The 11,125-nt window shown below is 38.5% G+C and overlaps 2 protein-coding genes across 3 annotated transcripts; both read left to right on the forward strand.

Annotated features, from left to right (window-relative positions):
* Positions 1 to 80: 80 nt before the first annotated feature.
* CPL3 (C-terminal domain phosphatase-like 3) lies at positions 81 to 6,979 on the forward strand. Of its 2 annotated transcripts, none has more exons than XM_059589914.2 (12): positions 81 to 1,092; positions 1,226 to 1,358; positions 1,494 to 1,549; positions 1,646 to 1,703; positions 1,814 to 3,247; positions 3,719 to 4,339; positions 4,455 to 4,601; positions 4,695 to 4,963; positions 5,059 to 5,170; positions 5,251 to 5,508; positions 5,757 to 5,803; positions 5,940 to 6,979. In XM_059589914.2, the coding sequence occupies exons 1-12, from the start codon at positions 374 to 376 to the stop codon at positions 6,001 to 6,003; spliced, it is 3,918 nt and encodes a 1,305-aa protein (XP_059445897.2). In that variant the 5' UTR covers positions 81 to 373; the 3' UTR covers positions 6,004 to 6,979. The 2 variants fall into 2 exon arrangements, with proteins under 2 accessions (XP_059445897.2, XP_059445898.2); XM_059589915.2 differs by having other exon boundaries at positions 3,728 to 4,339.
* A 2,770-nt stretch (positions 6,980 to 9,749) lies between these two features.
* On the forward strand, positions 9,750 to 10,352 carry LOC132178495 (protein NETWORKED 3A-like). The gene has a single exon (XM_059590923.2). The coding sequence runs from the start codon at positions 9,750 to 9,752 to the stop codon at positions 10,350 to 10,352; it is 603 nt and encodes a 200-aa protein (XP_059446906.2).
* Positions 10,353 to 11,125: the final 773 nt, after the last annotated feature.

Below are 11,125 nucleotides of genomic sequence, written 5' to 3' on the forward strand. Positions count from 1 at the left end.
TGCCGTGTCTTAGATTTACCTCGTCCTTATAAACATACTAACCTCACGTCCACGCCTCCCCTCTCATCAGCATCATCATCATTATCATAATCTCCTTTCTCTGACCTCTCTCTTCTTCTATTCTTCATTTTTCTCGATCCGAAGAGAATAATCTAAAAATTCAAGTCTCTGACTTCTCAAAATTAGATCTGACATCTAATTCTCTCAGAAATTTTCTCTTAAACGCGATCATAATTTCAATCTAATTCGGATCGTTTTGAAATGGAACAAAAAACCCTAATTTAATTTTTTTTTTTGTAATTTGTAAGATCCGTGAAGAGAGATCGGATCTCTGAAGTATTGGTGTTGAATTTTGAATAAGATTTTGTAATATATGGTCGTTGCTGGATCGAATTGTTGCGAGTGGAATAATTGTGCGGGAATTGAAGAAACCCTAGGTGAGATGGGAAAGGATGGGACTAAGGTTGAAGATGTGGAAGAAGGTGAAATTTCTGATACGGCTTCGGTGGAGGAGATCAGTGAGGAGGATTTTAAGAAGCAGGAGAGTACGACGATGACAACGACGACGACTACGACGACGACGACGACACCGACAACGAATAAGGTGTCGTCGAAACCGAAGGCCGCCGGAACTAGGCTCTGGACGATGCAGGATCTGTACAAGTACCAGGTCTCGCGCGGCTATGCTTCGAGCTTGTATAACCTGGCGTGGGCACAGGCCGTGCAGAACAAGCCTCTGAATGAGTATTTCGTGGTGGAGGAGGAGGTTGGGCCCGAGGAGAAGTCAAAGCGATCGTCGGCTTCGCCGAATGCGAATCCAAAGGTGGTTGATGAAGTTGTGAATCTTGTGATTGATGATGATAGTGTGGAAGAGATGGATGTGGAGAAGGAGGAAGGGGAGTTGGAGGAAGGTGAGATTGATTTGGACTCGGAGCCGGTCGAAAAGGTGGCCCAAGCCGAGGAAGTTATAGAAGAAGCGGTTTTGAGTAATGAGGGAGTGAGTGTTGAGAGCCCAGAGATTGATTCGAAGGAGGAGAGAGTGAATTCGATTCGGGAAGCTTTAAAGAGTGTGACTGTGATAGAAGCAGAGAAGTAAGTGAAATTTTTTGATTGGTCCTGGATTTAGAGTGCGATGGTGAATTGCCCAATTGAAAACACTTAAGAGGGTTTTGGAAATTGGTTTCTTCTTTGGCATTGATTTTTTACTTTGATTTATTTGTTGTAGATCGTTTGGGGAAGTTTGTTCCCGAGTGCGCAACACTTTCGAGAGGTTGCGGGAAGTGTTCTTGGAATTTAGTGTTCCCACAAAGGACGCTCTTGTTCAATTGTCGTTCACTGCAATTCAAGCAGTCAATTCTGTAAGGCACCCTGGTTTTTTTGAACTTGCTACATTTTTAAGATTTGCTTTGAATTGGGAATTTTTAAGTATTCTTTATCATTTTAAAGATACTGGTTTTTAAACATTGTCAAGGTTCAATTGTGTTCGATTGCAGGTGTTCTGCTCCATGAACAATAATCAAAAGGAACAGAATAGAGACTACTTGTTGAGGTTTTTATTGTTCCTTGATGTTTATTCTTTTATTGCTGTGAAAATTCAGGTGCTGTCAGTTGTTTAGCTATCTTCTTTGTTGCGTTTTTTTAACAGGTTAATTTCTGATGTCAACTGTGATCCCCCTCTGTTCTCCTCTGAGCAGATGAAAGAGGTGAGGTTCTATGTAACTTAGTTTAGTATGGTTTTCTGTCCCTCACCTTGTTTTTAGGTTAGGAAAATTGTTGATGTTATGGAAACTAAAGTTGGTGTCTATTTTCACAGATAGAGGTCATGAAGAAGCCCTCTTTGGATTCTGTTGATCTTTTGTTGAGTGCTAGAGATGGTGATAAAGAGAAAGAAATACCAGCCATTGATGGAGTGAATACTAAGAATTCTGACTCTTCAGCCAAAAACACTGGCCATGAATTGACTTCTAATAACTTATCTTCAGATTCTTTGGCTGTTGGATCTTTGGTTCATAATAACCTAAATATGTCATCTGAAGTCTCAAAACCGGCAGTATCTAGCTTTAAGGGTAGAGGAATGCTGCTCCCGCTGTTAGACCTTCACAAGGATCATGATGCAGACAGTCTCCCCTCACCCACACGGGAAGCACCATCACGTTTTCCTGTACACAAAGTAATGGCTGTTGGAGATGGGATAGCTAAATCGGTGTTGCCCATAGCTAAAGTTCCAGTTGACACTGAAGATTCGAAATTGCATATATATGAAACTGATGCCCTCAAAGCTGTTTCTACCTATCAACAAAAGTTTGGTCGGAATTCTTTCTTTACAAGTGACAGACTTCCTAGCCCAACCCCTTCAGAAGAATGTGATGATGGGGATGGTGACACTACTAGCGAGGTGTCTAGTTCTTCTACTATTGGTAATTTAAGAAATGTAAATCAACCCATTATGGGGCGACCAAATGCGCCCTCCATGGACATTTCTAGCATGCAAGGACCCGTTACCGTTAAAAGTGTTGCAGCTATAACTTCTGGGTCTAATACACTTGTGAAAGCTTCAGCAAAGAGTAGAGACCCTAGGCTTCGGTTAGCCAGCCCTGATGTGAATGTTCTAGATCTTAACCAGCGCCCCTTCTCTATCATGCATAATGCACCTAAAGTAGAACCCATTGGAACAGTAAGTTCAAGAAAGCAAAAAACTGTTGAGGAGCCTATTTTGGAAGGTCCTGCACTAAAAAGGCAAAGGAATGGGTTGGAATATTCTGGAGTCATTAGGGATGTGAAAACCGTGTCTGGAAGTGGTGGCTGGTTGGAGGACACTGGTATAGTTGGACCTCAGTTAATGAAGAGGAACCAGTTGATGGAGAATGCAGAAATCGATCCAATAAAAATGGCTAATGTTGTAAATTTTCCTGGTAGTAGTTGTGCTAATGCCAGTGCGACAATTAGTGGAACTGAGCAGGTGCCAGTGACAGGTACTAGTACCGCAGCCTCGTTGCCTGCTTTATTGAAAGATATTGCCGTGAATCCAACTATGCTGATAAATATACTTAAGTTGAGACAACAACAGAGTCTCGCAGCAGAATCCCAGCAAATATCTGCTGATCCTACAAAAAGTACAGCGCTACCACCAAACTCAAACTCAATACTGGGAGCAGTACCCTTGGTAAATGTTGCTCCATCAATGGCCTCAGGAATTTTCCCGAAACCAGCAGTAACACTTCAGATTCCTTCACAAATAGCTCCCATGGTGAGCAGTTTATTTATCTATTTTCTACTTCTAAACGCAGGAAGTATATATGTGCTAAGCATGTGCCTTGTTAAGTCAGTTTGTTCTTTGTGGTGGTTGAATGGCTTATCTTTTTGTTTGAATGCAACTTCAATATTCCTCTTCTGTTTTCCTTGTTGTAAGTTACATTGCAATATGGTTGCTTACCTTTAGGAGGGATTTTAATTTTACTTTTGTTAGTCTCTTTTTTTCTTCCTAAAGTTGGTTTTCTTTAATGTTTTAATTGGTTGCCTGATCAATATAATGGCAAATATGGTTGACTTTATGAAAAATTTCAGTAAGATTTACATCCCATTCACATATCCAGAAAACTAAGGTATAGTCTTATTGAGTCATCCCCCTTTGATTAATAAGTAAAATTAGACCATAATAATTTATAATTACTACAATGCATGCTTCTTCTGAGCATGACTTTATGCTTGCTTAATGCAGCGCATGCAGGAGGACTTGGGAAAAATTCGCATGAAACCTCGCGATCCTCGCCGTATCCTCCATGGCAATGCACTTCATAAGGGTCCAAGCTTGGGAAATGAGCAGCTCAAAAATATATTACCCCCTACATCAAGCACCCAGGGAAGTAAGGATAATCTGAGTGCGCAAAAGCAAGAGGGTCAGGCAGATACAAAATCAGTGCCTTCTCAATCAGTTGTAGTACCTGACATTGCTCGGCAGTTCACAAAGAATTTGAAAAATATTGCTAATATTATGTCCGTTTCTCAAGCATCTTCAACTCTACCAATAATTTCTCAGAATATATCCTCTGAAGCAGTTCAGGTTAAGTCGGACAAAATGGATAAGAAAGCTGCAGGCTCAAATTCTGAGGACCAGCAATCCGGGACGAGTTCAGCACCTGAAGTAGGTGCAGTAATTGCCTGTCGTTCACAAAACGCTTGGGGGGATGTTGAGCATTTATTTGAAGGATATGATGACCAGCAAAAAGCTGCTATACAGAGAGAGAGGGCAAGGAGGATAGAAGAACAGAAGAAAATGTTTGCGACACACAAGCTCTGCCTTGTCTTGGATCTAGATCACACGCTTCTTAATTCAGCTAAGGTAACAGCTTATTTATGTTTTTTGCCCCTACTTTTCCTGGTAGCCAATCCTTGGAGAATGGTGCTTATTTTGTAAAATTTCTTATAATTCGACCCACCTTTTTTTTTTTTTTCAGTTTGTGGAAGTAGATCCAGTTCATGATGAGATATTGAGAAAGAAAGAGGAACAGGATCGTGAAAAACCGCAGAGACACCTCTTCCGATTTCCTCATATGGGAATGTGGACCAAACTAAGACCTGGTATTTGGAATTTTTTGGAGAAGGTAAGTTTGATTTATTAATCTTTTAGGCTTAAATAATCAGTTGTGCTTGAGTTCAATTTGAAGCACTCAATGAATTTACTGTTTTCATTTTAGGCTAGTAAGCTGTTTGAGATGCATCTATACACCATGGGAAACAAGCTGTATGCTACGGAGATGGCAAAAGTGCTTGATCCGAAAGGGGTTCTGTTTGCAGGACGAGTTATCTCTAGGGGTGATGATGGGGATCTCTTTGATGGTGATGAGAGGGTTCCAAAAAACAAGGATCTGGAAGGGGTTCTGGGTATGGAATCAGGGGTGGTAATTGTAGATGATTCTGTGAGGGTTTGGCCACATAACAAACTGAACTTGATAGTTGTAGAAAGGTAAGTTACCTGTATTGAAGATAGAATGTGTGATTTCTGAAGTGATTTAATGCTTGGGACCTTTATCACTATACTAATGCATTGACTAATTGCAGGTATACATACTTTCCCTGTAGCAGACGCCAATTTGGGCTTCTAGGTCCTTCTCTGCTTGAGATTGACCATGATGAGAGACCAGAAGATGGAACTCTTGCATCCTCTTTGGCGGTGAGGCTATAGTTTAACTTGCTATAGAATTTGCAAATAATTAACCACTCTTGATTATCATTGTTAACTGTCTCATGTAGGTTATTGAGAGACTACATCAAAACTTTTTCTCCCATGATTCCTTAGATGAAGTTGATGTTAGAAATATTCTAGCTGCGGAACAGCAGAAGATTTTGGCTGGCTGTCGTATTGTGTTTAGCAGGGTGTTTCCAGTTGGCGAAGCCAATCCTCACCTACATCCATTGTGGCAGACAGCGGAACAGTTTGGTGCCGCATGCACCAATCAAATAGATGAACAGGTTACACATGTAGTTGCCAATTCTCTTGGGACTGATAAGGTAATTGTTGCTAATTTCTCTGCTATCTAGACCTCTTGTTGAGACCTGTCATCACTTAATTTGTTTAAACATAGAAAACCTTGGGGAGATGCATGGACCTTCGAGTCCTTCCCATCTGCGTGAAATTCATACACTTGGTAACTTGCTTTGCCAAAAAATATATATATATATTGGTAAAAGCTTTGTTATTTATTTTTCCCCCCGGGATGTGTTTAAAGCTGAGGCATGGTGTCTATTGCAATGAACAGGTGAATTGGGCTCTTTCTACAGGACGATTTGTTGTATATCCAGGCTGGTAAGAAAACTTTCTCCAAGTCGGAAAAATGTTTATTTTGTTCTTTTTTAAGTTCGGCTGTTTTTTTTTTTAATTGACATCCCTTCTACTCCCCCGTTCCCTTTCCCTTTTCCCTTTGCCTTTGGTGGAAAAACAGGGTGGAAGCATCAGCTTTGCTTTATCGGAGGGCAAATGAGCGAGATTTTGCCATTAAACCATAAACAATCTTCTCCCTAACCCCCAATGGTAAACTTAAACCTGATAAATATAAAATCAAGAATCGCATTGAAGTTGCGGATGGATCATGAGGTCATGCTGGGTAGAATCAGGCTAGACCTGAGAATGCTTGGCATAGTATTATTCACGTTATCCATCCATTATAGCTGGCGGCTGCAATTCCCCTTCTAGTGCCCGCCGATTTGCTGAGGTGTTCAGTCAAAGAGTACCTAAGATTATATCAGACTGCTAGAGTCAACTTAATTCATTATTTGGTGGGTTAGATATTTAGGGGAAGATAGCATCGAGTCGTGTGGTAGTTGACCAAGATGAATGGGGGTTGGCTGTGACTAAAATTTCCCCGTTGCGGCAAGATTTTGGACAGATTTTCCCTTGAGGCCTTGACAAGTGCTATGAGTCAATGCATCAGCCCCTTGGGAACATGAATAGTTATTGTAGAGGTTGGGAGATCCAAAATGTAAATGAAAGATGAGATAAAAACAGTATGAAAGAGTAACCGACCCACTGGAGTTGCGTTAAAATACTACTATAGTGGAGCAAAAGTCACATAGATGTTGAAGCACGGAGAGAGACTGAATGGGAAAAGACTAAAAGACTTTGCTTTAGCGTCCTTGTATACAGAAATCCCTGTTTCCTTTACCAGGGTTTTATCTCAAATTTTTGGCAAGGTTTTGCGCAAATGATCCTGAAAAGCCCGGGCGGATGAATTTGCCGTATTTGTCTAAGTGAGCTGCTTGGTTTCCCTATTTCCGGGTTACATGGTCCAGGTGAATTTTGGCATGCCACGGAATCAATTTGGCCTGCCTTAAACATTACGCAAGGCGATATAGGATTTTTTATTATTATTATTTTTTTAAATTCATTTGATCCGCACCGCTTTCTTTTTATTTGTAATCTAATGGTTTAGGCTTTTCACTTAAGACAAAGAAAATGTGAATTTGGGGAAAGTGGTAAATTGATTTCTACTAGCATATTTTGAAAACTATACACTGAAATGATCTTTGATATCTCGAAAACAAGGAGAGAATTCAACCATAAAAGTAAAAAAGAAAAAGAAAACAAGAACAGAGAAAAAGGATGTTTTATCACGTGAAAGAAAATGAAAACTGAAATTACTTTCGTAGCTATGCCAACATGGCCAAGAATGTCTTCGTAAAGTGATTTTCCCAGTGGAATTTTGCGGCCTAGGACTTGTACGTGCTGGCATTGATTGATTGAATATTTAGTACAAAACTGAAACTGTCAAGAGGACCCCCAGAAATAGAAAATGCTCCACCCGTTTGCTGGTATGATCCATATTTTTAGGGCCACTGCATTGCCGACAGTTGATGCTGTCTTTCTAGTCACAATCGCAGAATTAAATTAACAACTGCACGATGTTGGCGGTCATACGTGCTTATCCCTCGGCCTATCATAGTATAGTTGTCCCAAAATGGTTGCGGTCACTTTCAAATCTTACCACCATAGAAGGGAATACGCGGATCGTCATAAAGGGAAGGAATACATAATGTTGGCGGTTATTGAATACGCCTTTCAAAAGACTTGATTATTACTCACCAAAATGGAAGGTGATCCATAAATCTGGACCCTGGTGACCAGGTGGAGGAAATTTCATTTCAGATTTGTGGTTGTTAAAGTTCAAAGGCAAGTGCTGATGCTAACAATATCGTGTTGGGATCCGTTGGAGGGGAAATACTTATAAATTAAATATAAACTCCTTTCCTAACAAACAAACAAACAAAAAATTAGAAACTCCTTCCTCCCCTCCCTCGTTTCCCCTGTTGTTGTCCAGGGAATACAAAGATCGTTAATAAGACTGAAAGTAAATAATTATGGAAATTAAACAGCTAGATGATAGGTAAAAAGTATTGGCCTTAATGGTTCCTTTTTAGGGTCAAACAATTTTAACCCTTTTTTGCTTCTTTCTAATTTGTACTTAAAGTGACGTTTAGCTTTTTGAACAACGTGCAAATTATATAAGAAACAAACAAGTCAAGTAGAATAATAATTTTTTAATATCAGCATTTTTTTTACGGACACAAGAATAACTTTTAAAATTATTTAACAAATGTCTATCTATTCTCTTTTTGGGGTAACGGGCACAAAAAGAGGCCTTAAAAGGGTTATTAAATGTCTCCTATATATATATATATATTTTTTTTAAGAATTATTGTATAATACTGACGTGTTAATTAGTCTTAATTGACCTTTAAATAAGTCATTGTTTTAAAAAAAAAATCTAAAAATTGGTTGGAATTACTATATCAACCAACATTATAACATAGTTGTGAGATAAAAATGTAGTTTCTAATATTACTAAAAAAAAAAAAAAAAAAAGTCATTTGGTCTTGTATTTGTATTGTATCTCACATGGAGTACTTTTATGTGGAAGAAAAGTTTCCTAACTTATAAGATCCCGAAAAATATTTTTGTTTTGATATGTATAAGGAAACAAAATCACGTATATATCAATTATTTTTGAGCACATATGTCAACTGATCGTAAAATTATTGTAATTAAATTATGATGGGTGTTTCAAATTTGAAATCCTTAAAATCAGGAGGTGGCTAACAAACTAGTGTCCCTTAACGTCTAGAATTTCAAATACTACATACTGTCTTTTCAGTCGTTCACCTTCTTTTTGGTTTAGTTTATATCACTTTCCACAGAGACAAGCCCAAGAAAAAGATGGTTTCAGAGGTAAAAGAAGGCCGTTCTCCATCGTCATGGTGGTGTGATAGCCATAGTCGTTCTCATCAATCTGAATGGCTTCAAACTACCATATCAGGTCTCTGTCTTTGTCTCTGTCTCTTTTTCCGGGATTTGAGTTGATAGCCATAGTAGGTTTTTTGTTATGGCATGGTCATCATGTTACATTGCAACACCTATGCACGCATTATTTGACATGATTGAAAAACTCTTGTTTTCGCATTTAATTAAGAGTATTCACAGTGGTAGTTCTATGTATTTGAAAATTGTATGTAAAATGGCTAATCAAAACCATTGCAAAGAAAGTTACCTCCAGTTTTATAATTTGGAGACCTTTTCACAAAATGGTATTTATTGAGTATCATTGTCGGCTCGTATCACTCCACAAAGTCCAAATTCAAACAGAATATTTAAATGGAGTATAAAATGATTTTATGAGTGGAATGTAACGTGTTTTTAAAAAGTGGGTAGTAAAAAAAATATTGAGTTTTCTAGATAAAATTTGGCCAATGGGACGGGAAATTAAGAGGCAAATAATTTAGTTCAAGGTTAAGATTGATCCACTAATGCCTCATTGATGTATGAAGCAATTCTTGGGAAATTGTACATTCAAATTCCTCTATTTCAAGCAAGATATTGGACCATCGGTGGTGGTGGCAATTCAGTTGTTTTAAGGAAATCTCCTTGAAGTCCAGGCATATGAGCAAGAGCGTAGGTTCGAATCTTCACCTAATTAATATTAGTCGCCTTAAGAATTCACCGATATCCTGATAATGCTTAGGTAGAATAGCCAATTAGTCCGCTATTAAAAAAAAAAAAAAAAAAAAGCAAGATATTGGAAACTTATGATATGCCTTTTGTTTGTTTGTTTTTTTCTCCTTTAATTCTTTAATTTATTTATTTATGTATTTCTATATTCTGAAGTCTTGCATGTGTCTATATCTTAAACGAAGAACTCAAGAGTACTAATTTCAAAGCCTGCGATCCCGTTAATGCAGATTTGGATAAGAAGACCAAACTCATGCTAAGTATTATAGAAGATGATGGAGTTTCATTTGCGAAGAGAGCCGAGATGTTCTACAATAGTAGACCTGAGCTCATAAAAATGGTGGAAGACTTGCATAAGTCCTACCGTTTGCTAGCTCAAAACTACGACCACCTCAAATCTTCATCCATTCCCAGACCTTTTTTATCTCCACCGGGTTCCTTTAGACGAGTGCAACACCTACGAAACTCCGGAGATATGGAATTGGAGGCATCCATTTCCCACCCTCAGCCCGTTGCAGAAGATCCTGGTTTTGAAGCTGAAACCTCCAACTTTGACTTGAGGAAGAACTCCAGTGAGAAGAAGATTATAAATGGCGTTGAGCATAGTAACTTTGGAATGCCTGATTTAGAAAGGAAGAAAATGTGGGACGAATTGCAGTTGGAGGTGACGAAGCTGATGGAGGAGAATCTGCGGCAGCAGGCTGAGTTGATAAGGAGAAATGATGAGAAGAGAGAAGCCATTAAGGAACTGTTTTCCCAGATCAAGAAGCTAATGGATGAGAATAGAGCTTTAAGGACTTGTCTAGCGACCCATAGGCTCTCATGCACCATAACAAATCTCAAGCATCAAGACTGAAGGGGCGGCTATTTCCAGGAAAATTCGCTACGTGACTTTTGCTTTGATTTGACTTTTCTTATTCATCAATCATAATATGACAATATTGAATCTTTTGGTGGGGTTTTCACTCTTAATTCCCTTGTTTCCTTAATGCTGTTTTTTTTTTTTAATTCAAACTTTAAAAAATTTGGATAAAAAATGAGAGAGAATTTAGACAGAAAATTCTAAGAATGCTCTTCCTAATAAAAAACAAGGATCAAATAATCGTTCTTCCGACACGCACACACGTTGATAGCACTACCGAAACTCCCACCGTGAGCACGTCTGCAGCTGAATGCGATGAAAATTTTGGAAGAATTTGTCAACATTATCCGCCGCAAAATATCTCCGCCAACCACTAGTCGAAGTGCCCACGGCATATATGTTCCATACTTGGGGCCATATCCTTAATGGACCCCATTTTCACTATACAAACACTTTTTTTATCTCGACAAAATTAATGACTAAACTGAAATTATTCTATTTTCATATTAATATCTCAACAATTAATTAACTAGATCATCAAATAGTCAAGAATACTCCTTTTAATTAGAGCAGTGGTTACACTCAATGAATCTTCTCAATTTCCTTTATCTTTTTATTGGAACAGATTGATCAATTGATATTGAGACAGCTCCGCAATCAATTAAGTGAAAGATCAAGCTGATAAGGAAAAGAAGCAGCAACAATCTGATAAACATAGGACCTGATCATTTTATGTAACTGTAATCTAATGTGTACAGTATAACAAC

Source organism: Corylus avellana, chromosome 4 (genome assembly GCF_965113065.1).
Source record: "Corylus avellana chromosome 4, dhCorAvel1.hap1.2, whole genome shotgun sequence".
Taxonomy (NCBI): domain Eukaryota; kingdom Viridiplantae; phylum Streptophyta; class Magnoliopsida; order Fagales; family Betulaceae; genus Corylus; species Corylus avellana.